Genomic DNA, 27,997 nt, shown 5'->3' with positions numbered 1-27,997 from the left:
AGGACTGCAGAGCCCCGGCTGCCCGGGGACCGGCCTCCCCGGCGGGGGACGCTGCGGGGCTCCGGGGTACCGGGCAGCCCCACAGGGCCTGGGCGCTGCAGAGGGTGCCCGGCGCCGCATAGGCCGCCCTGACGTCACGCGTAGAGGCGGCCGTGCGCCCTGACGTTTACGCGGCAGGAGCAGGCCGCGCTGCCAGGCCCCTCCCGCCGGCACTTCCGCCCGGCAGGGGGCGGGGCGGCGCCGCGCTCGCGAGAGCCGCGCGGCCGCCGCCCGCCCGTCCTGCCCTGAGGTGGCGGCGGCCGGCTGCCCGCCCGCCCCGGCCCTGCCCTGCCCTGCCCGCCCCGGCCCTGCGCTGCGCTGCCGGCGGCTGGGCCCGGCCCGGCGCCGCCATGGCCTCCGACAGCGACACCGAGGAGTTCTACGATGCGGCCGAGGACGTGCACCTGGCGGGCGCCTCCCCCGCGCCGTGAGTCCGCCGCCCTCCCCTGCCTTGCCCTCCCTCAGCGCGGCCCGGGGGGGAGGCTGCCCCCCGCCCGGTACCGCTTCGGGGAGCTCCTGAGGGGCGGGAGCGGGGCCTGCCCCGCGCCCCGCCGCCCTCCGGCGGCTCCGCGCCCAGGGAGCGCGGTGCCCGGCCGGACCAGCAGCGGGCAGGCGGGGCTGCGCCCGGTGGGGGGTGGCTGAGCCGGGGACGAGCCCGAAAGTCGGGAGGATGCGAAGAAATCGAGCAGTTTTCCATGTATTTCCTAAGGCTTGTGGGGATGGCAGCAGCCATTATCGCGATGAGATCATATCTGTCTTCCTTGGGCAGGCAATATGTAGTTTTTAGAATAGACGTGCGGAGATGAAATCGGGACTGACAGCGCTAATCCCTGAAATACGATAAAAATAACAGCTTTTCTGAGGGAAAAGGAGAGAGCGAGCTTCTTCAGCAACAGGCTAAATGTTGTTGCATGTAAAGCAACTTCTAGTGTGCTCTGTCGCTTGTTTTTGATGGTGTTGCTTTGATGCTTCTCATATTTAGCCAGTGTGGGATTCTGTGTAGCGAAGTTGCAACGGTATTTTACGGATTCCTATTGCTGTTACCTCAAAACTAACTGTGTCACCATATTGTTGGTGTTAGCTAAATACGCTCCCTCTTTTTAAATTCTAAATATCTCTTTCTGGTTGTTTGCTAAACAGGTTATGGCTTGTATCAGTTCTTTTTTTCATGTAGCCTGGACCAAACCTCTCCATTGTTTGACCTTGCAGGATGAGGTTTCATGTACCTTATTCAAAAAGCAATAAGATATGGATTGTGGGATCCGTCCATTTGAAGCTTTAATAATTGACTAAGGACCTGTTTTAATCTGTGTGTTAGTGGTCACTGGATGCCTCAAACAAAGGAAAGACTAGACCTGTTTTCCTCACGCACACATCCTGTATCAAAGCTTTTCTGAACTTAGCTTTTTACATAGCCTGATGAAAAACGCATCTTGGCATACAGTTCCACGAGACGTGGTAAGCCAAACGAACAGCTTTTGTGCCAAAATGAGGTTTTGCACCAGCTGCTTACCTTGTTCTGCCACTAGTGATCATCAAACCCTTCTGCAAGTTGCTTTAACTCAAAGTAATTTTAATCAACCGAAAGCTAGAAACAACAAAAACTATTCAGTAAGTTAAAACAGCTGCAACCTGGCGTGGTAATGGGGAACAGGAGAAGGTGAAGGTGTAAGATTGTGTGGCTAGGAGCCACAGGCAGGAAGGGGGACACAGACATTTTGGTAGAAGTGAGCATTGAATGTGGCCCAACAGCACATCCTGCTTTTTTTTTTTTCTTTTTTTTTGATCCAGATAACGCCATGTGTTATCTGTGTTTGATCCAGATAACACCAACTTTGCAGGTTTCCCCTACCTGTATCTAAGCAGAACTTGATAATATGGAGTCACTCACTAGAAATTAAAATGAAAGATGCTTCTAATTTTTCTATTTCTCTTCTGTAACCCGTAAGGTTGCATCATTGACTCAAGTCGATAGAATTCTGTCAGCTTGAGTCAAGTAAGGAGGTGATCTCTGAGGGCTTTGCAATACAGGTACTGAATCTGTAATTCAGTCTGCTCTTTAATCTGTGCAAACCAATATGGAGAGTATTTTCTCTAAATAAGTTTTGAGATTTCTTAAGAGCTAATTTCACATTTACATTGGACATTTCTTGGAAGCAGGCTTGTAGATTCTAGTTTTCAGACCTGTGCATGTGTAATGGCATTGAGTTGGGACCCACAAAAAAAAAAATCAAAACCTTCTTGTTGGAGGAAAGGCAACTGAAAACAAGCACATGTTGCCCTCTGCAGTTTGAGGGCATTTCCTTGTGTGCCTTGAAGGCATTCAGTGTTTTGGTGATCAGCAAAAGCACTTGGGAATCCTTTTTGGCAGCGTGTGCTACAGCCGGGTTTTAGTGCAGCGGTGTAGATGTATTTGCCCTCATTAAAAATGTGGAGTTTGTAGCTTCCACCCCCCTGCCCCAAGTTCTGTGTGCATAAGTTTAATAACTGCTGATCTAGAAATTCTCAAAGTGGTGACACCTGTTTATGTAAACTTGCTGACTTCTTTGCTATTTATTTGTTTTATTAATTGTCTTGTGGAAGAGTGGAATTTTCAAGTTGTATGTAAGCTACCAATTCCTGCTGTAAATCAATAGGTACTGATGCTTAAGCCCCCCTCTCAAGGAAAGCACCAAATCTGCATCCTCAAGTACATGTATAACTGGTGCTCTTTAAGAATTACTTAGCAAAAATTACAGCACTTGCTACAAAATATTTCTTTTGGACAATAGTGGACTGAGATAGCTCTCCTGGATTGATGACTTCCATAAGGTGAAGTGTGTTTAAACCACATGTTTGGAGGCTGTTGTGTCCCCTCTGGCCAGGCCTGTATGCTTCACTTCTGCTGTAGATCCTTCCTTTTACGTGTAATTCTGCTTTTGACAGGATGAGTGGAGAGTGTCCTTCTGTTAGATAACTAGGTCCCAAACTGTGTCTGTTTCTAAATGCTTTTCTAGACCTAGAAGAAACACTTAGCTGTCTTTGTGGACTGGTCAGTGAAGGCATCTATTTGCTGTGTAGCCAGAGGAGTGGAGTGAGAGGGAGAGAGGACAGAAGAGGCCCATATTTAACCTCTGTCCCCCTGCTTTCAAAAGACTGTAACCATGGAAGACGTTTAGGAAAAGATCCTGAAATTTAGAGGCATGAACTGTCCCACGAGGGAGAATGTCAGTTTTGAGAGAAGGAAAATATGAAGTAAGGCACACTTGTTTGGATGCAGGCACGTGACAGACACTCTTGTATTTTATTTATAAGAAAAACGATCCTCCCACTCTGAAATCAAGAACTGCCAAACCTAATAGTTTGAACGTCATATGCCTAACAGTAAGGGGCAAGTTTGTTCCTAGTGTACTCGTATCCTAAAAATTGTTATCAGAAACCAGACAAAAGGCACTGGATTTAAGAGATGGTGTAGATAACAAAAAATATCCTCTGGTACTTTAATTTAAGTTCTTGAATTCTAACTTCAGTAGTTCTGTCATTTTGAAGTTGCTTTAATGCTTTTCCTGAAGAATCTAGTTTTCTTCTGGTAGGAAGCTGTATAACGTTAAGTTGTGCCCTGTTGACACATGGGACATGTTCAGTACAACTTTTTTCTTGGTGTGTATTTTAGCCAACATGCAAAACTGATCTTGGCAGCAAACAGATGGAGGGTGAAGTGTTAGTTATGTTGCTGTAGTGATTTGCAGCACTGCAGACGAGTTTCCGTGTTCTGAGTTAGCTGAAGTTCCAGTGTTTGTTCCCCAAAGGGTGCACTGCAGGAATGAATCCTTGTGGGTTTGGAGGTGTGGGCTGCCACAGAGAGCTAAATCAAGAATCATAGTAGCTCCCAGGCCAGCTGCAGGTCAGAGGGAGGAAAATCGCATGCCTCTGCCAGCTGAAGGAGAGCAGTAAATACAGTTAGTAGGCTGGCTGCTGAACCTGTGCGTTCTGTGCAGTGCACTGCTACTGCACATATGCTTTAAACGTCTCTTCATCTGCCTGTAGCACGCCTGCGTTGTAAGAATGCACATCCTCCCAGGAAAGCAGGCTGTCTGGTTCTGGGGTTTGACCATGGCTAGTCATTCACAGCACTGGGGTTTTTTGATGGGCTAAATGTTTTGTTTTCCATTACAAATCTTAGCAACAATGTGTTGAAAATGTGAAGCTTATTTCAAGTAGGTACTAGGCTGGAGCTACCTGATAGTGGCGGTGGCGGCTTCCTGTAGTCTGGTCAGTATTAAGATGAATTTGACAGCTGAACAAATACCAAAAACCCAAAATCTTCAGAAGTTTATTTGAATTTCAGATTAATCAGGCATCTGGCTCTGTTTGTGCAGGTGAAATGGGATTTTTCTTTGAATTTTGTTTAATCTTTGTAGATAACCTTTGTTAAACTGGTGTTACAGTGGTATATAAGAAAACTTGTTAGAAGCGTTTTATGTGAAATGCAGTCTACAAGATCTATTGTTACCAATTTTTGAATCCCACTATTTACTAAACAATCATACTAGAAAACAAAATTCAGTTTTTGCCTTACGTTTTATGTAGCTTGCCTCAGTCTTGATGTTCTGCCTGATAACCCTGTAAAGCTACAGACCTTTCAAAGCAAAATCAGTATTTGATCATTGGATTTTTCTTCATGCAAACTTTTTCAGGTATTTTTGCCACTAAATATACTTTTTGAAAGATGCAAGCATTTCAGATACTGCATCCGTAAAACTAGTGGCCTTAAAGTAAAACCAGGGAGTGGAGAAAGCTGGTAACTACAGGTAGTTGGGAAGGCAAGACCATTCCAGAGTAATGTTGATCTACAGGAGACTTCAGTTACCAAACTTATTCTGTGACTGGCTTTGTCTTTATAAATGTAATAGCATATAAGCAGCAACTAATCATGACTTAGGGAGCGGTGATGCCTATAAACATGTAGCTCAAATAATCGCAGGCAAGCCACTAAACTTATTTGGCTATATTATAAAGTGATCTGAAACTGGGATTATTGCCAAACAGTTATGGAAGCTTTGCAGTGTTTGAAAAGTGTGTAATTTCAAGGACAAAGCTTCACCTTGGCATAATACATGTATGTGTGCGGTATCAAGCTCTCAGCACCGTGTTATATTCTGCACTGGCTATCTCTGTAACCTTTAGCACTTGAGCAGCTTTTTCCCAAGGCAATGCATGAGAGTGGGAAATGACATCTGGTTTAGTTTGAGTGCGGATTTTCCACAAAGCTAATTAACTAAAGATGTCTGAAAGGGTAGCGGTGTCTTTTGAACCTCATATTTTGTGTTACCAGTGGAGGAACGATTTGCCTTGACCAGAAGTGACGTGCTAATTGGTGGGAAGTGTCACAATAGAAAATGAAAGTATCTATTTGCAGTTGAGGGATTTGTCTTTTATTTAGGTTGTAAAGTCTTAGCAATGCCTTCTACTATAGGATCCTACACCTTGCTGAAGCCTCGGCATTAATGTTGTAATTATAAATATATTTCATTGTTAAAGTGAACTTGTGGATTTATGAACTGACACACATTTCTGCCACTATTTCTAAGGCAATCCAAGAGTTGATAGTGGAACTGAAAATGTTTCAGTAACCAGAAATTCAGTGAAGACTGTGGCCTTTCCCAGCAATATATTTTGGAAGACAAAAGATGTGTTTGGTTTTTCACGTCAAAATACCGATTTTGCTCTTTTTTGCACACTGGGGTTAGGATCTTCCAGGAGGATTATACCTCAAAACAGTGTTAAGGATATTATGCGTCTTAAGTGTCAATATCTGGACAGTAGCATCTAGGTTTAAGGCGTTAAATTAGTTACAAATGCTACAGTCTTTATATACCAATCCACTGTACTTTCTTGTTTACTTAACTCTGCTGTATAAATGTGGTCTTTTCTTTTTGCGATGAAATGCTTTCAGACAGTAAAGAGCAGAACAGAAATTCTCAAAAATAAAATGGAAATAGTTTTCTTTTTCAGAAGTTATTGTCCCTTGAAACTGTGATTTTGGAGTCAGGAAGGGCAAATTAGACTGAGATTTCTATATTTGTCTGTGTTGCTTGGTACAAGATGATACTCAAAGTTGTTGAGTGTCACTGGCCTTGGTAGCCAGCTGGGCTGTTGTGTGACTCAATATTTAAATATCATCCTGTGGAAAGTATAAGTTCAGGATCTAGGAAGAGTTGACTGTTCACTGATAGGATTGAGTGGTGACCTGAAGAGAAGTAATTATTTGATACCATTCCCCTAAGATGCCTTGTTCTCTCATGTAATTAGTGAAATGAGAGGTTATGTGTGAGTGGATGCTAATGCAAATTCACTGTTTCAGAGTATGGATTTTGGAAAGTAGTGCAAAACTACTTCCCTCTTTTTTTAATGTAAATACCTATATTTATACCAAGTGTCAAGATTAGAAACAAGACCTTGCATTTGCTGGAGAGGCTGAAGGGCAGCATGCCTATCACAGCGTTGACTCTGCAGATCAGGGTTCTAGCACTTGATTTGCAAGCTACTAGAGCGTTTGAACTTCTGCTTTCTGAGAGTTTTGGTTTCTTTGATATCCACCCTGTGCTCCTTGTCCGTGCTAATTTTAAATTCTCTGTAATGCAAAATAATTTTTTTATCTGTACTTGGAATAGCATCACTTTATTAGAAAAGGGTGATAGAAATATGATTTCTAGAAGATGCTGCTGAGAAACTCTCAGGGATTATAGGAGCTGTGGATCTGCACAAACAATTGAGCGCTTAACTATTTGGAGCCTTTTGTGTAAAGGAGTGGTATGAGAAGCATTTACTCCATTGCTGGTCTAAAGTATCAAGTATACTTTCACTGTAAAGGAAGACTGAATTAAAGACTGTTTAACATGAAGCTTACTGTCAAGAGACTTATTTTTTTTTCTTGGAGCTGTGCCTAACTCTTCCATCTCTTTCTAACAGGTCACCAATGAAAGTCGGATCCCATCTATTAAAGGTGAGTTTCTTCTTAAAATCAATTAAATTCTTGTTGATGAGCATGATGTTGAGCATTTCTACCTAAAGTGGATATACTACAGTAGCCCTAACATCTACACAGACAGGAAATTACAGGCTTTCCTTGTTGTAGGTGGCAGTTGTTGTGCTTACATCTCTTGAAGCTCCAACTTCACTTCTCTTTAGGGTATGTTAACATGTCTTGAAGCTAATTTTATTCTGAAATGTATGTGCGCAATTTAATTGAGCTCTACTTAATTACTAGACTATCCTCTTTCAAGTGATTTGTGAGGAGTAAGCAAGTCTCTGCAGCACTTGGTTTTTGGTCTTGTTTTATATGAAATAATTGACTTTGCTCTCTTCTGTCTTCAAAATAAGAAAAATCTTACTGTTTGTACTTCAAAAGCCTCCCCTCTAGGTTATGTGAAGATAAAACACTATATTTAACTTAATGAGACAGCATTGCCACTTCCCACGCAGGTAATTGGTATGCTGCATCTGTGCATAGTGACAGTGCAGCTGAATCTGGCACGCATTAAATAAGAGAAGGGTTGGAATGCTGTACAAATAATGCTTGTTTCCTGGTCTCAGAAGGCCAAAGGTGATGCTATGTAACACTGTTCCATAGAGTAAAGAAGGCTTGGCATTTTGTCTGCAAAGTGTTGGGAAATCATAGTGAAAATAGTGCCTCTGATTTGTCAGAAGCACTCTGCTCTGAATCAATCCTTTCACAGTGATACCGTATCTCATGGTATCTCTTATGGAACAGAGACTTGTCCCCTATTTTGTGTTCTGTTTACTGTTCCTTTAATCATTAAGTGTTACATGTGTAAGTCTTTCAAGAAATGTCATTCTATCGTTCTGACTAAACTCAGTGCAATCAGTGAACTTCAAAACTAACTTTAATGTGTTGTTCACTGATTTATTAACTATGGAGTTCTTTATGTTGCTTGTAGGTTTTTTATTTTTTCTAAGTCACTTGCTCAAAGCTAAGTTTTTGAAGGTGGAAAAAGTACTTGCTTCTCTGCTTGGTGCTGTATCAGTTGAGTGAATGTGTGACTAATGGTATAGTTTGTCTTGGAATGGGTAAGAAATATTTCCTAAGTCCAAAGTTAACAGGTGTGTGAGTTTAATGTCAATAAAATTATAAATTAATGTAATGGGCTTCTGTAGACACTGATTACACTTAAGTATTTAAGTCGTCATACCTTTGAAGATAGATTTTAGTGATAAAGCAAGGTAGAAATTGCGTTTAGATTCAAAAAGCTTTGTGGAAGGAGGGGGAGGAAGTGGCGATGGAGGAAGAATTTTCTGTAACTGCAGCTGTCTGCATGATGTACCATTTCTTGAGGTCAGAACTCTCAAAGATGGCTGTCTGCAAGAGTTGAATGTTGTTTTCAAGCATATTATAGTATGTTAGTATGCTATAAAGATTCTGTTTGACTAGCTAAGTGTCTAAAAAAAGTCTAAGAAGAAATTTCTTAGGTACCTGTACCCAACAGTCACTCTAAATCTTGTCAAGATCCAAAAAACCATGTAGAGGTCTTTTAAAAATACCCGTTCAATATGGGCATTAGGTATCTTGTGCATATCCAAAACTGTATAAGCGAAAGTAAATTATTAGCCTAACAGCAATAGTTTCTAATAACAACAGCTAGCCTTTGGGGGCTTTAATATTGTGGGGAGACAGTTTGGAGACTGCTGGCTTCAACAGAAGAGAATTTTGTATCTGTAGACAGGAAGGAGGAGTAGAACAGCAGTTCTGTATCTCAACTCAGGGAGTCAGTTGAGATATGTTTGTTTTTTTAGTGTTTCAAGCTCAATAACTTAATTCTTTGACCCACTTGTGAGGAGTTTTTCTCTTTTGTGAGACAAGTACAGGCTTTTATCTGCAGCTTTGGTCACCAAATAGACCATGCATATAGTCAAAACCTGACTGGACACATCTCTGAGCAACTTGTTCTTGTTGGCTCTGCTTTGAGGACTACAGAACCTTCACAGGTCCCTCCCAACATCAAGGATTCTGTCAGATTCCCCTTTAGATATTGCTAATATATATGCTTGTAGGCACTGTGTTCAATAATTTATGTAGAACAGAAGTCATATGATGAAGCTCCTACTAGACCATACTAACTGAGGTTAAAGCAGTATCCTTCTATGGTATAAACTACTTGCTTTTCTGAACTTAAGATTTTTCAGGAATCAATGAATACATTCACTCACAACTAGAATATTTTCAGTTCTGTTTTAAGACTTTGTATAGAATACCTATGCTTACATGCCCATGTTTAGGCCCAGCGTAAACCACGACAATGCCCAAAGTGTAATCTAATTCTAATATTCCCAGGGCTGCCTATCTTAAGCATGATTTTTTTTTTTAATTAAATAAGGCTTAAAACTATTACAAAGAATTACTACATTATTGTGTCACACAAGGCCACCTTTAGTTAATTGCTTTTATTAATTCTTTGTTTGGTAGGATATGCCAAAGTGTTGATGCTGTTTGCAAATCTCAAAACTATAGTTCTTAAACTGCAAGCTGACTTCACATCAGTAGTATAATAACCTGGTAGTGTTTATTATACATATATAAAGAATAAATAGTGTACTAGCTTTGAATATTCTTGGAGTCTTTCATCCAAATGATGATTTTCATCCAGAAATGTTCTTTTTTTTTTGCTTAAATCCAGTTGTTTCACTTGTTCTGCTGCAGTTTATTTAGATTTTGGAAGGATTTGCATGAAGATGACTGATGGCAAAAATAGACAATGTGCACTAGGAATAAATTGTAGAACGTAAGATTCTGTGTCAGAACCTCAGAGACATATTTGTGACTGCTCGATAGATCTGCCTGACTTAATCTGGAAATTTTGAAGATTTTTTTTATTATATGTTGCGATAATAGAGTTCCTGCATCCTTTCCCACAAGCTGATAAAGGAAAAAAATATTTTAATGTGGATTTTCCTTGCTGCAGATTATTAAATGTGTATGCTTCTCTAAACTTCATGCTACCTTCATTTTTATTTTAGTTGAGGTTGAAACATCTTAAAGATAACTGCCTTTTTTGTTTAATAGTGTGCAGGCTTTCTCTCTGTGCATGGTGGTGTGAAATACTCTTCATGTGTACTGTGCATTACTGCTTAAACGTCTATCTGACAGCAGTAATGTGTGAAAATGTAGCAGAATTCTTGTCCTTTATGCTATTTAATTTGTTGTAGCTATGTTTTTGTTAGATCATCAGGACTTACTACCATCATCTTATTGATATCTGCCATTATTTTTCCATAGGACACAGACAGCAAGCTACACAAAGCTGGAAATGAAACCTTCGTACAAGAAATAAAACAAGATGATTCAAAAGAGGTTAGTTAAACATTGTTTTGTGCTTCCAGTGTCACACTAGAAATATTAAATTGACAGTTGGTCTTCAATCTGAAACTAGCATGGGTTAGAATTTGTTGTTAATGTTAGTAAGAGTGTCTATCCAAAGTGTAAATATGAAACTAGGAGTTCTAAAAACATATTTAGGTTTCACCAGTGATGAATTATTTGTATAATTTGCAGGATCATATTTAGCAGTGCATGAGAACTCTGAAGAGTAAACAGCTCCTGTTTCCTAATTTCCTCTCAAAGTATATTAAAGAGGAATGGAGAGTAGTCACTCTGTTTTATTTTTCAATTATATCTATTTCTGCACCTAGGTTTCCAGAACTTTTAAACAAAATATATTTTTGTATACAAAGCAACTCTTCAATGGAAGAGTTTTGTAGGTGTTGTACAGACTGACGGGTAAGTGGACCCCAGAAATGCCTGCTATTTAACTGTAGAATGGTTTTGGTTTTGTTTTTTAGATAATTGACAGTATTATAGAAGAAAGCCAGAAGGCACAACAACTGGATGATGATTCTTTAGCTTCTAGAGGAAAAGAACTGACTGTTCCAACTTCAGATGCAGATGCTTGGATTTCTGGAGCAGGTATCATTAGTAGTATTCCAGATGTAATGGCTGCTAAAGTATCATTACAAGGAGATGCTGGAGAACCGGTGTATCAGAGCATACGTAAGGACACTGAATTGGAGTCAGGGAAGCTTTTGTTTACTTCTGAGCAAGAAGAAACTCATAAACTAACAAAAGTAACAAACGCAACTGACCATAAAATGCATGAAACTGAAGCACAAGAAGAAACATCAAAAAATGAGGACATAACAGACAAGAAAGAGGCAAATACTGTAGAACAAGTGGCTTCAGATTTATCTACCAAAGACCTTTCTACAGCAGAAGAAATGCCTCCAGCAAAACCGCCGAGGCAGCTTACTGTAGAACCTGATATAGTTGCTAGCACAAAGAAACCTGTCCCAGCACGGCCACCACCTCCAACAAATGTTCCTCCTCCGAGACCACCACCACCTGCACGGCCAGCTCCACCACCCCGGAAGAAGAAGAGTGAACTGGATTTTGAAGTGCAGAAACCTGTTTTAGAAGGCAAGTATTCTATTTTAGGTGGCTTTAGTTATCTACACGGTTACTGGTTTTGTGTTTTGAGTGAAGAATCGTTCTGTCCTGTGATTTTAGATAAGTTGATGTGTAAATGAGGAAAAAACCAAATTCTTCAACAATCTTAGCTTCTTACACTGGCGAAACACCCTTTTGCATTACAAGTATTCCTAATACATAGACTTTTGTGTAAACTAACACTTCCTACCAAAATAGCTACTTCTGTAGCAAGGAGAAGCTGTAGACTGAGGTCTCATGAACGAGTAGCCCTGGGCTACTAGGAAGATGACTAAAAAAAAAAAAATAATTGTTAATAAAGCCTAACAGGACTAGGCGCAAAATCGTGCCTGTGCCTGCAGCTATATATTAAAGACGTAATTGATAAAGCAAATTTGGTGGCATTTGATGTTTAAAAAAAAAAATCAAACTTCTCAGAAAACATGTTCAGGGCTGTAACTATGATGTTAGGAGTGTAACGATCCATAGCCTGTCTATGGCAAGCGTTATATTCTTTCTAATACACATCTCTTTTCAGTTTCTCGAGAGAACTTCACAGCTGGTGGTCTTTTAACTCCAAGTACGGTGACAGAGGGCATGCCTAAAGATTCTCAGCCTTCTTTGGATTTGGCAAGTGCAACTAGTGGAGATAAAATAGTCACTGCACAGGTATTGGGAAATGGTTATAAACTCAGTAACTGTAATTTTTTCTATTACTTTAGTGTTACGGTAGAGATAAGGTATTCTATGTCTGCAAAATTTCAGGAAAATGGGAAGGCAGCCGATGGCCAAACAACAAATGAAGTACTTGGACCACAAAGACCCAGGTCTAATTCTGGAAGAGAGCTCACGGATGAGGTATTAATCAATGTGGTTTGTACGTAGTACATTCTTGTGCTTGCTTTTCCAGTCTGTTGAATGAATTTGAGTCGTCACGTGTCACTCTGCGTTCCGAACCACTGTATACTGTGACCGGAGATGCTAATAGGAGTGATGGCATGTTGGCTTTGTCAGCCTAAGCACTTTGTGGTCCCCGAGTCATATGTGGTATTAGTGTTTGAAAGTGTAAGCTGCGATAGGTCTGAAATGCTGTGAGTTCATGTTTGTAGCTATGCAAACACGTGATGAGATTTCACCAGCAAACCTGGTGTTTATCGTGCATCTAAAAGGGCAAGGAGTCAGGAATAGGAGTATGGTTTTCCTCATATTAAAAAATAGTTTCTTCAGTTAACACGATCAGGATTAATGGAAGTTATTATTGGGCTGCTGCCAGTTTTTGTTTGTGTATATCTGTGTATAGCTTTTTTTGCTATTGCTGAACAGACGTATGTGTTCCATGAGATGTTCCAAAAATCCCTTTTCATTTGTATAGTACTAGTTAGGTCTGAATGCTTTTTCTCTGAAGGTAAAGGTTGTCTTTGACTAAATCTACACTACAGCTGTTAAAATATCTGAAAGGGAAGACTTCGATGTCTTAATTACCTAGTATGTTTGACACCAGCGTGGAAGGTGTCAGGCAGTGGCTGATGTCATCACAAGCCTGGGTTTCATAAATCAGAAATGCAGCTATACAGACATGTCATTGTCCATCTGTGTATAGTGGTTGATAATGTTCGCGTTAACACGCTAAAGGCAATTTTAACTTAGAGTTAGTCTTTGTAAAATAAATATATAGTGACTACAGAATTTCCCATTAAGATAAATAATCTGTTAGATCCAATTATTTATATTTTGCTCAAGGTTTTGGAGTCTAATCAAGTCATCTTGGTTTCACATCATATTTTTTCCACAGGAAATTCTAGCAAGTGTAATGATAAAAAACCTTGATACAGGTGAAGAAATACCCCTGAGTTTGGCAGAAGAAAAGTTGCCAACAGGCATTAATCCCCTAACTTTGCATATCATGAGGAGAACTAAAGAATACGTCAGGTATGAATGATGATAGTAGGTTTCGGTTGCTGTTGTAGTTTTTGCATACATAGGGCCTGGTCTTACACAAGTAACGAGAGTCACAACCCATCTGTGCTAATTTCCAGTTCTCTATTAACTTGACTGTTTATTGAATTTTTCTAAGCCAACTAAAAGTTGTTGATATTATTGGAACTTGCCAGGCAAGTATGTCTGAAAATCCAGCTGAACTGCAGTTAGCACCTGATGTGCTAAATGTTGTTATTTCTATACTGAATTAAACACAGTTTATGTTGTTGATGCTGCCCTGCCCCCTCCACCCCCATAGCTTTTTCAGTGTTTAATTTAGTAGACTTTGGTGCTCTGAAGATGTGGTCAGCAGTATAGGGGACTACTTTGAGGTTTTCCTGTTCTCAACAGGGCTGTAGGCCCTTCTAATGTTTAAAACTGAGTCTGTTCGTAAACTTTGATAGAAAATACCATTTCTTAATGATCAGGAAATCGTACCGGTCTGGATGTTTTTTTTTCAAAAGCCTAGATTTATGTGAATTGTACCTCAGAAAATTTTTAGGTTTTTTGCATTGCAGAATTGTCATTGAAAACCTCACTTCTGTAGGACTGTACTCTTCTGTGTACAAACTTTGGTTTCAGAATTAACCACTGTTAATTTGTTTGATTTATGGAAAGCAAGGTATGAGAACAAGGTGGCATGTTACTAGTTTCTAGTAATGTAATGTATTTTGTCTGCTCTTAACTTTCAAAGCGTCTCAATAACCTTAAGTTTGAAGTTTGTGGGAGTAATGTATCTTTGGCATTTGGAGAGTCTATACAGTTTTAGTATGAAGATCCCTAAGAATTGAAAGATCTATTTTATTACTTGATTAACATGTCCATGTTTTTCCAGTGTGTTACATGAAGGAATAAAGGTGTATTCTAAAACCCAGATCCTACTTTACTGATGTTTCATTCAACTTAGATTCATTATGATTTTGTATTAAACAATCATTTCTGTATTTCCTAGTAACGATGCAGCACAGTCTGATGATGAAGACAAAATGCAGACACAGCAAACTGATTCTGATGGAGGGAGGTTAAAGCAAAAAACGTAAGATGCTGTTTCATGTCCCTACGAAGAAGAGACAGGTTTTGTTTTTCTAAGCTGAAGCTCCCCTTCTGACTTCTGAACAAGTTACCTTTTAAGTATAAGTGATACCTGAATTTAAATAAGCTCTGCAGTTAAACGGAGGATTACATGACTGCTGACAAATTAAGTGCTTATTTTAAGAAGCAGTTATGGAAAGAGATAATACTGCATTTCAAATCAAAACTACTGTTTCATAATAGAAAAAAAAAAAGAGAATTTGCCAGTGTTATGTGTTGAAAAAGTGCCCTTGCTTTTTAAGGACCCAGCTGAAAAAGTTCCTTGGCAAATCTGTGAAGCGAGCAAAGCACCTTGCTGAAGAATATGGCGAACGTGCTGTAAATAAAGTTAAGAGTGTTCGAGATGAAGGTCAGTGACACTGACTTTTTTATATATTTTTTTTTTTAATAGGTTAGTCTGTTTATCCTTGGGCTTCTAGGAATCAAAGATGTCTGAGGAACATATACTGCTGTATGCTACCACTGTACAGTTAATGGGGCTTTTTAGAGTTAAAGCTTGTAGCTTGGCATTCTGAGACTAGCGGGTTACAAGGATGAATTCTTGTAAAGTAGTAGTTGAGAGACCTTTTCAGCTAAACCAGTTAAATACTATAATTTTTGTTGTGCTGTTAGAAAGCTGTCTGGATAGCAAAATGTAAACTTTTGGAAAGTTATTCCAGCAAAGGTAGAAGTGAGGGTTGTCTTCCTTTAATAAAATCAGATTGTCTTCTGATGACCAGTGCCACCATTAGAATTCTCATGTAGTTTGAGCTCCTGTTAGGAGATTTCCCAGCTGCAACTGAATTTTCCCCTTCTTTCATCAGTGTTTCTTCCGGACAGACTTCTAGTACTGCAGTAAGCCAATTGAACCACAGCCTGAGAGACGTGCCGTAGAACTGCTGCACTTTAGCATCTTATGGTGCCACTGGCCATTTGCCCCAGCAATTTTGCAATTGTTATGCTTTGTGGACAAATCACCAGGCCACTTCAGTGTATTCAGTCAGAAGAAACCAATACAATGAAACAGATAATTTTCAGCATGCGTTAAACTGACAGAAATCACTTAGTGCAGGATTTGCTGAGTGTGAGACCTGGTGCAAAGAAAGGGGCAGAACAAAAATGAATAGCAGCTCTTATTTTGAGTGTTCAGTGTTTGGATTCACTGAAACCTAAAATTAGTGTAGATGTATTTTTAGACTTTGATGCAACAGTATTCTTGTTTTGCTTTAAAATCTTAATATTGCCTGTAAAAATTTGCTAATTCAAGACTAACGTGCTACCGAAAAGCATTGGCAATTGCTTACTATTAGATTAAACATGTGCTGCAATATATACTGCTGAATTTGTGTTCCTCTTAGTCTTCCATACAGATCAAGACGATCCCTCTTCCAGTGATGATGAAGGGATGCCCTATACAAGACCAGTTAAGTTCAAAGCAGCACATGGCTTCAAGGGACCTTATGATTTTGAACAAATTAAAGTTGTTCAGGATCTCAGTGGAGAGCATATGGTAGGTCTCACAAGTTTCATATGTGGTTTCGCTGAATCTATTCAGCCTGAGTTTCAACTTCTAGTTTTCATCTACTTGATTACCTCCAGAAATCACTGTCAGGTTTATTTTTCTCGACGAGCAGTTTCATTCTGGAAAATAACCTCTTGGGAAGAAATTAAAATTTGGCTGTTTGATCAAATCTTCAGAATGGAAAAAAAAGAAAAAGAAAGTCTGTGGATACTCGAGCTTCAGGGATTCTCAAGAGCTTTTCCTTGAAGAGTTTTGGTATTGCGTGGTACTTGGTTTCTTGGTTCTTGCAATTACAGATTTAGGCTGAAACAGGCTATGTTCCATTACCAGAACTGAGCACAGAGCGGTAGGGCTGACTTACTCAGCAAATAAACTAGTCTGCCTATTAGAGATATGAACGCAAGTATTGAATAGAAATACTAGATAGGTTCTGGAGGCAAAAGTGGGGAGAGATTAATGGGGTGTGTGGATCAGAATGATGAGGGGAGAGACCAGGATGTGATATTTGCAGAGATGCCAGTGGAGAATGCGATGGAGAAGCTACCTATTTATCACTGTTGGAAGTGTGCATGCTTCCCTGCAGAGCCTGAAATACATTCTAGTACTCCCGCTTCCCAGATTCTTATGCTGACAGCAACTGTCGGACAAGAATTGAAACAGTCCCCCAGCTTTAAGTGTTAGGCTAAGGATAATGACCTAACGTAATCAGTTTGACTGCAGAGCTTGTCATCCACAACTAAAGTTTCCAGTCCTAGTGGTAATCCATCTGTGTTAGTTTCTGTCATGCCAGTAGCTGACTTCTTAAAATCTAGGAAATGACCCAAAAGGATGCTAGGTTGGTGGAGTCAAATGCCTAATAAGTGTTCATTAGAGAGGTGTTCCCCAGGGCTCAGTATGGGGGCCAGTTCTGTTCAATATCTTTATCACTGACCCAGAGGAGGGGATCAAGTGCGCCCTCAGTCACTTTGCAGATGACACCAAGTTGGGTGGGAGTGTCAACCTGCTTGGGGGGGGTAGGAAGGTTTTGCAGAGGGATCTGGACAGGCTGGATCGATGGGCCAAGGCCGATGGTCTGAGGTTCAACAAAGCCAAGTGCCAGGTCCTGCACTGGGGTCACACCAACCCCATGAATGCTCCAGGCTGGGGCAGAGTGGCTGGAGAGCTGCCCAAGGGAAAAGGATCTGGGGGGTGTTGGTCGACTGCCGGCTGAATATGAGCCAGCAGTGTGCCCAGGTGGTCAAGAAGACCAACAGCATCCTGGCCTGTATCAGGAACAGTGTGGCCAGCAGGGCTGGGGCAGTGACTGTCCCCCTGTGCTGGGCACTGGTGAGGCCCCACCTCAAGTGCTGTGTCCTGTTTTGGGCCCCTCACTACAAAAAACATTGAGGTGCTGGAGCGCGTCCAGAGAAGGGCAATGGAGCTGGTGAGGGGTCTGGAGCACAAGTCTTGTGAGGATCAGCTGAGGGAGCTGGGGGTGTTCAGCCTGGAGAAAAGGAGGCTGAGGGGAGACCTTCTCGCTCTCTGCAACTACCTAAAAGGAGGGTGTAGGGAGGAGGGGTCGGTCTCTTCTCCTAGGTAACAGTGATAGGACAAGAGGAAATGGCCCCACATTGCGCCAGGGGAGGTTTAGACTGGATATTAGGAAAAATTTTTACACTGAAAGGGTTGTCAAACACTGGAAGAGGCTGCCCAGGAAAGTGGTGGAGTTGCCATCCCTGAAGGTATTTAAAAGACATGATTTAGTGGTGGTTTTGTCAGTGTCAGGTTGATGGTTGGACTCAATCTGAAAGGTCCCTTCCAACCTAGACAATTCTGTGATTCTAAATAACAGGAATATTGCATGTGTGGTACTGTGCTTTATTGACTACTGACTCTTTGGAGTTTGCAAGGCAGAGAAAATTGTTGTCTTCACAGGCTTTGCAAAATCTTCATGCCAATTCTGAATTTAACAAATACATGTAGCGCTTACTTTGATTGCCGGAATTGACGTAACCAAGCACAATTTCTATTTTAAAAAAAGAAAAGTGATAGCGCAGCTTGTGCTAACTTCAAGTGGAGCTACAGATACTTGCCAGTTCTACAAATCACGTAGCAGGTTAAAAGTCACTCAGAACTCGGCCTTGCTGATTGTTCCTAGTTGTACCACTTACGTAGGATGCTGTGGTAGCGCTGAGCTCCCTTAACTCCTCTCCTACAGTAATCTGCATCGTGAGCTGTTCCATTCAAACTGTTCTTGCAAGTATGTTGCTCCGCCCACCAGTTTTAACATACTTTTCAGTGTTTTGTGTTGTACAATTCATTTTACTTGTGATATTTCGTATATGTCCTAAATCTTGTCAGTTTACGTTATAGAAAAACTTTTTGGTATGGAAAAAGGCACTTTATGTAACTTAAACAATGATCTTTTTTATTCTGACAGGGTGCTGTCTGGACAATGAAATTCTCTCACTGTGGTCGATTACTTGCATCTGCAGGACAGGACAATGTAGTAAGAATATGGGTTTTAAAGAATGCTTTTGACTATTTCAATAACATGCGAATGAAGTACAACACAGAAGGTATCTTCCTATGCATCACTAGAGCTCTAAAACACTAGAAATTCCCGTTATTTGGGAACTTAGGTTGACCATGGTGTTTCTGCCTGTGTTCTAGGCCGTGTCTCTCCCTCCCCATCTCAAGAGAGTCTGAATTCTTCAAAGTCCGATACTGATGCGGGGGTATGTATACTAGATATTGGGAGGGGAAGGGGTGGAGGGGCTGCACTGTTCTGTAACGCCAGATCTTCGTTGTTGTTTTATCCAAGAGTTCTTGGCCTGTGTCTTTGAGGCATAGATGAACTGTCTTATCAATAGACGGCTTCAGTCAAATACTGTTATCCCATGTGCATGGGGTGCAAGCAGGAAAGAAAGTCACTAAACTTACTGCGTTACAAAATGTGCATAGCTTTGCTGTGGCCTTCTGCCAGGGAACTTGCCTCCTGGAGCAGATTTCTGAGTGAAATGCTAAAGGGAAAAAAAAACCCACACTGTTGAAGTTCCTGTCTTGGTGTTTTGCCTCGGAACATTACTTAAGCTTAATATCTGACTTGATGATCTCTTTTCTGAGGAAGGCCAAGCTGAACAATGGGATAGTCAGAAGCATAATAAAACCTGGCATTTTTAAATTTTTTACATCTGTGCAAAATAAAATGGAATATGATTGACCAAAGGTAGTAAGATGCTGTGACTTGTAGAGTGTTCAGATACTTTAGTAAACCCATCATTAAAATTAATGTATTAATTTTTTTTTCCTGTACTTGGTTTCCAGTAGTGTAAGAAACAGATGACAAAATCAGGGTTTAAGCAAAGATGTTAGAGTTATTTAGCGTGCACTGGTGGGGTGGATATTTCCTTACCTTAGGTGAGTGAATATGCTTACTTAGCCACACACGCCAGTGATCTTGTTTTGAGTTACTTTTGCTGGAGAGCTTTTGTATAGGAACTTCTGTTTTATTTTGCATCTTATTAGGAAGTTAACGTTCTTGGTGTGCACTACAAGCATGGAAACTTTTAACTCACAGTTTATTTTCTAAATTGGAATGCGGTTTTCAAGGTCGATATGCTTTGTTCCAAAAGCTTATCTTAAGATGTTTGCTTAAATTGCTGTTGAGCTCGTCCCATTGAACAAAAGCTGGATGGATGGAAAGTGTAGAACTTCTTCTTAATTTTGGAATTTTAAGATGGTGTTTCACAGCCGATTGTACTTGAAATTGACTTTGATTGTTTATTAGTGCTGTGTTGTTTATTTTAAAGTCCGAAGAGTTGTTCTTCAAATTGTTATTGGCTCTTGGCTCTTATTGCTTTTTGTAAGCAATAATTGTTTTATTGTTAATTTTTCCAGCTAATATTTTCTGATGTTTCTATACACTTCTTGGTAGATTTGCAGTGGAGTTGATGAAGACCCAGATGATAAAAATGCCCCGTTTCGTCAACGACCGTTTTGCAAATACAAAGGGCATACAGCAGATCTTCTTGATCTTTCCTGGTCTAAAGTAAGTCACCTTAATACAGACTACACAGATCTCCTGTGTTTTCATTGTTTTCTTCTGTCAGTTGCCATTGGAACCATACACCTAAACAAAATGAAGCTATCATTGAAATTAAGAGAAAAGGTTTGTAGAAACAACACTCATTCCAGCTCAAATACTTTAGATAAAATAAACAAACTTACTGGGCTTTGCTAATTAAGACGTTGTTAAAAAAATTGAAATCGAGCTAGTAACAATTACAATTCTGTTTTCAATATTGGGGTTAAATTGTTTAGAGTGGAAGGAATTTCCACTGAGATGCATGATTTCTGGTGTGTGGTGTTACCCCTTTTCTTGTCTTCAGTATGCTTCACTAGTTTTACACAGTGTACAGATTCTAAAGCTGCTGAATATATACATACATCTTAAACTTAGAGAATTGCCTTGTGCTTAGCTTAAAAAATGTTTCACATAAAGCTTATTCAGTTAAGTCTGCACGTTGGAATACAGATGTAATTTTAAGAACCCAGTCTGGCTGAAGGGTCTTAGGCAGGAGAGACTCTCACCCCTTCTCTGAAGCCTGTTGTGCTGTTTCTTCTCTGAATGCTTTAGCTACTTCCCAAGTAGTTAACATTTCCATTGAGGTTCTTCCAGAAAATTTTCTGTGACTGAGCGTCGGTCTACCGGGCTTAAAGAAAGCACCAATCAGTAATGATAACGTAGATAAAACATTTTATCTGAAAGGATAAATTGCATGGCAACAGAGAAATCGGTAAGACTTTACCGATCTGATTGCTTCTGGATTTTGTTACTTTTTTGTCTATTAATAACCATGGAATTCTCCTGTTTCATAGAATTACTTCTTGCTTTCTTCTTCTATGGACAAAACTGTCAGATTATGGCACATATCAAGAAGAGAATGTCTTTGCTGTTTCCAGCATATAGACTTTGTCACTGCTATAGCATTCCATCCAAGGGTAAGCGTAATTGCTCTTTTTCTTCTAGAAAGGTAGAATTCGAAATTAAAAGAGTCCTCCCCCTTTATTTTTAATTAAAAAATAAAATAAAATTGTATAGTAGAGTTTGTGCACTTTAAAAATATCCCTGTTGGATAATATGCTAGAACTTTAAGTGTTCATCTTCACCAGGAGCGTCCACCAGGAGTGGAAAAAATCATAAAGAAATAGAACAGATTGTCCAGGGATCACAGAATCCTTGGGGATGTTTAAAACATGACAGGATATAACCCTCTACAACCTGATCAAACTTTCAAAGCTGTCCTTATTTGATGATTTTTGATCTTATTTGATGATTTTTGAAAAATACTGTAATAAAGCTTCCTAATATTAGCAAAACTGAAGTAGAGAAAAAACATGTTTTGGTGTTCCCTGAACACAGATAACTGGTAGATGTATCGGGAACTCTGAAAGGAGCTTTCAACTCCTGACAAGGTTGGTATTTTTCTAACTTATGTTGAAAGGGTAAAAAGTAACTGTGGCAACAGGAACAATTTTCTGATTTGAGGTATACACACTGCATGTGTCCGATCTTGTCAAAAATCTGTAAGAAATTGAACTCCATTTACCAGTAGTTTTAACATTGTCTTTTCAGCCTTCTTAAACATTATCATCAACTCATCTGAGAGCTCTTATTTGGGAGGTTCTGGAGAGAAGCTGTTCAGAAACGGGGCGGGAAGGTTTTACGGAAATCAGGGCATACTCATAGCGCAAGCAGAGGTTAATGTAGTTTGTCCTCTCAGGACGACAGGTACTTCTTAAGTGGTTCATTGGACGGGAAACTCCGACTCTGGAACATTCCTGACAAAAAAGTGGCATTATGGAATGAAGTAGATGGGCAGACAAAATTGATTACAGCTGCCAACTTCTGTCAGAATGGCAAATATGCAGTCATAGGCACGTACGATGGAAGATGCATCTTCTATGACACGGAGGTAAAATATTTTGGGGACTCTGTATTTTTTTCATGTTAAATAACTAACAGATTTAAAAGTCATGCTTACTTAAATATCGAGAAACAAACTTATTAGAACTTGAAGCAAAATAGCTTAAAGTTTTTACGCAATTATTTCAAATCAGTATGAATTTTAATATCTTTTCAGCACTTGAAGTACCATACACAAATACATGTGCGTTCTACCAGAGGCCGCAATAGAGTTGGCAGAAAAATTACTGGCATTGAACCCTTGCCTGGAGAGAATAAGGTACTCTCTTTCAGTGCAACTTTGGCTCAGTACTGGGGTCTGATATTTATAACTAGTGCTTAGTAAGTCTGTGATAAGTCTTGTTTATAGTCACTAGCTTCCATCGGAAGTCTTTTAGCACTACTAAAATGAGCACTACTCTTTGCTGATTTAGACTAATAGAACAGTGATAGAACAGATTTTTCTTGATGATGTTATGCTTTGATCAGTGTAAAGTTATAAAATGCTTACAGTGGCTTTCAGTGAAAACTTCCTTGGCATAACTAACCTCTCTTGAATTTAATATTCATTTGGAAACGTGCTTCATACAGAAGCTGAAAAAATGCTGAAAACTTGGAAACTGGTATCCAAACAAGTGTTGCTCTGTTCTTCAGAATCTCCTTTTGTTTAGCTTCAGTCTAAAGTGAAGTTGAAAGGGTCAAATTCTCATCATGCAAAAAAACATGCTATTGCGTGTTAAAGCCGTAATCTAAAGCTGAAGAGTTTGTCACAAAGTTTCAGGGGTGATATGGGGCCAACAGTTGGCTCTAATAGAGTAGCAGATCAGCTGTTATCACCTGTATTATACTCTTCAATGACACAGAAAGGACTTCATTCCAAAGACACGCAGAAGATTCAGAAATCAACAGTGCCTTTGGGTTTGTATCAGATGCTGTGCGTTGGCATGTTAGATGATGTAATGACACACGGCTCAGCATGCACTCTTTTGAAAACAAATAGGAAGTTCTATAATCTGATGCTGATAGCATTCCAAGAATTGTCACAATTTTGTTGCATAAAACGATTAGGTGAGTTGGAGTCAATATCTGTCTGCTACTCCACTGTACCCTTTTGCTAGCATCATCTCCAGACATACTGCTAACCTGCAATATGCTCCACTTCTAAGGTACCATAAAAGGGCTAATCAGCTGAATGCCTTTATGCATTTTGACAACCCTTTCATAGACTTCTCTGTTCCTTATAAGTACATTAGAGCATCTGATCTGACAAATGTGGAAAGGAAACAAACTCACATCAACCAAGAGAAAAGCCCAGTTTGCTTATATAGTAGATGATGACCCCTAAACGGCGCTTTGTGATTGATAGGTCATTATGCTTCAGCAGCATACCTCACTGGAACAGCTGCTCTGCTGTGTTATTGTGGAATATGTTCCAAAATAACCTCTGCAAATTGGTGACTGTTCTTTGGGCCACTGTTTTACTTCAGTAACGAGCAGCTGTTCTGGTTCAGACCAGTCAGGATGATATTCGCAGAATCACAGAATCTTCATGGTTGGAAAGGACCCTTAAGATCATTGAGTCCAACCAAACAACCTACAGTCTCTGCCACTAGAGCATGCCCTGAAGTGACACATCTAGACGTTTCTTAAACACCTCTAGGGATGGTGACTCAATCACCTCCCTGGGCAGGCCGTTCCAGTGCCTGACCACTCTTTCAGTAAAGTAATTCTTCCTAATATCTAATCTAAACCTCCCCTGCTGCAACTTCAGACCATTTCCTCTGGTCCTGTCGTTATTCCCTTGGGAGAAGAGGCCAACATCCACCTCTCCACAACCTCCTTTCAGGTAGTTGTAGAGGGCAATGAGGTCTCCCCTCAGTCTCCTCTTCTTCAAGCTAAACATGCCCACCCTCTCCTCATATGACCTGGTCTCCAGACCCCTCACCAGCTTGGTAGCTCTCCTCTGGACACGCTCCAGCACTTCAATGTCCCTCTTGTACAGAGGGGCCCAGAACTGAACATAGTACTCAAGGTACAGTGAAGTTGTCTTCTGTCCATTGACAGAAGACCAGAAAGAAAAATGTCATTGTCCTAAATCTTGTTCTGCTTCTTTGAGCCTGTTCTTTGTCTATGTTACTTCTTTTTTTTAATCGAGAGAACTGTAATTCTGACAGTTTGAATGAACTGTGTTGCTCCTTCGTGGGCATGCTAATGGTTTCCACTTCTACATTTTATTTATTTATTTTCTAGATTCTAGTGACATCAAATGATTCCAGAATCAGATTGTATGACCTAAGAGATCTGTCTTTGTCTATGAAATACAAAGGTTATGTCAACAGCAGCAGCCAAATCAAAGCCAGCTTTAGGTAAGACAATAATATAGCAATGGTGGTGTTGTATTTGTGAAGTACTATGGCTGAAGTACAGAGGCTTTTGTTTAAATAATCTGTGTACCTTGGTATGAAACTGAACCTCTGAAATGTCGCTTGGCTCAGAATACAAAGGTAACTGAAAGCTCTGGTCAAGTATGACAAACTGCTGGTGAGCAGGGAGCTTCTGGAGCTCTGGGAATCCTTTTGTATTGACAGTGTGATGCATGTCCGTTACTATTGCTGTAAATACAGGAACTGTGCTAGAACTGGTGGGGCTGGGACACCGCATCTTTTCTCTCCTCCATGATAAATAGTTTTTATTTCCTTAATTTTGTCACGTATTGTTGCAGAGGTGTTGGATAACCAACAGTTGCCCAAGGCTGTTGGCCACTGCCTGTGTATCATCACTGTCAGGAAACAGCCTGCAAATCTGACTTGGAATTATTTTTTCCTCTTTCTCTGTGCTGTCCTAAGATGCTTTTCTGAGTTTATTACTGTGACTATCCTAGAAATACTGTTTTTTAAGGTAGTAAAAGAGAGGGAGTAGACAGAGAAGAATATTTGTTCTATTCCCTCCTTGAGCCTTGCAGAAGCGAAAGGGGAAAATGCTTGGGTATATGTTCAACCTGGATGTTTGAGCAGAGGAGGGCAGCAGTGCTTAAGGAATAATTCCAAGTTTAATCTTGATCGTCAGCTGTTGGCCTTTGAAAGCATCTTTAAAGCTGACCCAGTATTTCACAGAGTGTCTGAGGCTGGAAGGGACCCCTGGAGGGGATCTTGTCCAGCCCTGCTGCTCAAGATTAATTTCCCAAATTAAGTCATCTCTACTTACAGGGCTGTAAGAGCAGTAGGTAAATTCGAAGTAAATACGTGAGTTGAATTTGCAGGTACTGTTTTATCTGTCAGTGTGCATTATACAGTCATCTGGTTACAATCTTGTTGAATGCCTTTCATTTCCACCTGTGTGGATTTTTTTTTTTTGCCTGTGATTGTGTTGTAAACAATTCCTATTGTGCAGTCTCAGGGTTCACACAGGTTCCAGACTCACACAGATGTAAATTACACTTAAAGATTATGCCATTTTCTTGTTGCTGAGTATAGCTGTTAGACTAACCCTCTTCTATGTGGGAAGCTGCAGGAGAACAGCTGTGTGCTGTTCATCAGAACTAGCTTTTCATCCAGAGGGACAGCATTGGGAAGCCTGCGTTGCACGTTCATTGAAGGACTGTGTGGTTTTGAAGCTGCATTGACTACAACAAAGGATCAGATTGAATTGTGAACTTAGCCTGATTGCACTTGTAAAGGTGCACGGCCTCTGTAGAGCTACTGTAACAGTTGCTTGAACAGCTAAGACAAGTAATGTTCTTCCTTGTTTGACTCTTTAGCCATGACTTTACCTACATTGTAAGTGGTTCAGAAGATAAATATGTTTATATTTGGAGCACATACCATGACTTGAGCAAGTTTACATCTGTAAGAAGAGACCGCAATGACTTTTGGGAAGGCATTAAAGGTAAAAATCAGCTTCTTATTTTTGTTTTATTTTTATCTTCTCCTTTTACTTGCTCAGCAGTGCTATTCATTTAGTTTGAACAAATGATTAGCAAGATGCATTGTAAGTGGGCTCTGTCAGAAAACTTTGTCCATAGGAAACTCTACAGATGCATGATGGGGATGGCAAGAGACAGAGTAGCCAAGAGTTTGTCCAGGTTCAGTGAGAGATTCTGAATGGATATAATGTTTTGCTGGCAGGACTTGGGTGTATAAGTGTGGTAATCAAATAATTATCAATCCTTAGATCCTTTTTGTAAAAGTGGCTTTGAAAGCAGTGCATACTCTCTTTTTGTCTCCGACGCACACACAGTCTTTGGGAAATGTGGGACCATATTTACATGAGACGTGTCTTGGAGTTCTTGACAGTTAGTTTTGGGCACTTAAAGGAACTTCCGAGATCCCTAAGTTCATAAAACAATGACAGTTGCTCCTTGAATGACGAGCTTACCTGGTACCACTAGCACTGAGGTTCTTGGATATTTACTAAAATTTTTTTATTTGCTATTCTTGTAAAATTAACAATTCCTTGAAACAAGTTAATCAAAGTTGGATTGTCTTTCTGAAGCACACAATGCAGTGGTCACATCTGCGATTTTTGCTCCTAATCCTGGTTTGATGGTGTCACTGGAAACTTCTGAAAAGCAAGAAGCTGAAAGTAAGGGAGAAGATTGTGAAACATCAGATACCATACCCTCTGGTAGGTGTTTAAGATGAGCTCTGCTCAATACCGTGGTATGAGGAGGAAAAGATTATGAAAAAGAGTACTTTTAATTTGGGAGGGGGAGGTTTCTTGAGATGAAAAGTCCTTGCATGGACTGCCTTAGCAATTGAACATTTTGGCAGCTGTTGCATTCATAAAACTTGAGAGAATGTGAAGTGAGGCGTGTAGCTGTTGTCCTGTGTGCTTTAGGATTATTTTTTTTGCACTTGAGCTGTTAGGAGGTAGAGCTGTGCCAATATATCATGAAAAAAGTCCCTCTCCTAGAAATGCAGGTGTTTCTTGAAGTATTGGCTAGATAACAGGAATGCGATAGAGGAAGAAGGGTGCCACAGTGATAGCTTATCTTTTAATGAGAGCTTGATTTATATTTTTTTTAATGAACTAACGGTTTATTCTCTTTCCTTATTAAGGAGCTTTGAAGACAGATCACACAGAAGTGCTTTTATCGGCTGACTTTACTGGAGCAATCAAAGTCTTCATTAACAAAAAGAAATATGTATCTTAGCTGTTTTGCAACTGACAGCGTAAAGCTATGGTACTGTGGGATTGAAATCCATAAATAATGCGGGCAAAAGCAAAGTATCTAATATAATAATGTTACAGGCTGATTTATTTTTAAATCTTTATTTTAAGGCTACTCAAATATTGGATCCTTGGAAAGCAGTGTCTACCTATTAACACCTGGGCTTGTAGAATAGAAAGGAATGTGTAAGAATAATCCTGCCAAACATTAGACTCTAAACTTTCTACGAACAGTTGTTTTGCAATGTAATTGTGAACCTCCACAGGTCTCTGCACGAAAACGTATTCACACATGTGTGTGCCTTGTGGTTAACGTGCACTAATTTGACCATATATCAAAAGGATATTTGTGGTGCTTGTTGCCACTAGATGTCAGGAACGGGGATGGGAAGGGAAGGTTGGAGGTATGGCTGGAAAAATGCTGAATGATCTAGTCTGATCTTTGCACAAAATTCCATTTGAGAAAGTTCTTGAATTTGTAGTAGCTATTGTTCAGAATTTTAAGTTATGCAAGTTTTTGATGGGTCAGCAACCATGTGTAAATGTTTTTATAAATTTCTCAACTTCAGGACGTGAAAAATTTTTTGTTGTCTTTTAATTGTGGTGGACTTTAAATTCCTTTCTTATATATAATCTTTTGCACACTGGAGCACAATACTTGTGTAAAGAATTCTCTCATTCCTTGTTCACGGGCACCAGGACATATTCACCTTCCAGATAAAATTAAGCTACATTAGAAAGTTCTTATATTTTACAACTATGTAAAATAAACTGTTTACATTTTTTAAGCATTGTA

The 27,997-nt window shown here is 40.0% G+C and overlaps 1 protein-coding gene across 1 annotated transcript; it reads left to right on the top strand.

The window, feature by feature from the left end:
* Window positions 1-239: 239 nt before the first annotated feature.
* Window positions 240-27,997, top strand: WDR44 (WD repeat domain 44). Its single transcript, XM_074600565.1, has 20 exons — window positions 240-466; window positions 6,991-7,024; window positions 10,313-10,387; window positions 10,876-11,506; window positions 12,054-12,184; window positions 12,281-12,373; window positions 13,308-13,444; window positions 14,445-14,528; window positions 14,827-14,933; window positions 15,922-16,073; window positions 18,505-18,643; window positions 18,738-18,802; window positions 20,002-20,115; window positions 20,946-21,068; window positions 21,851-22,042; window positions 22,211-22,312; window positions 24,283-24,398; window positions 25,790-25,917; window positions 26,524-26,655; window positions 27,090-27,997. Exons 1-20 carry the CDS (start codon window positions 390-392, stop codon window positions 27,182-27,184), a joined length of 2,727 nt encoding a protein of 908 aa, XP_074456666.1. The 5' UTR covers window positions 240-389; the 3' UTR covers window positions 27,185-27,997.

The sequence above is a fragment of the Larus michahellis genome, chromosome 9, assembly GCF_964199755.1.
Source record: "Larus michahellis chromosome 9, bLarMic1.1, whole genome shotgun sequence".
Classification (NCBI taxonomy): domain Eukaryota; kingdom Metazoa; phylum Chordata; class Aves; order Charadriiformes; family Laridae; genus Larus; species Larus michahellis.
Note: the sequence above shows the minus strand (reverse complement) of the source record. Positions and strands in the feature narration are given on the sequence as shown.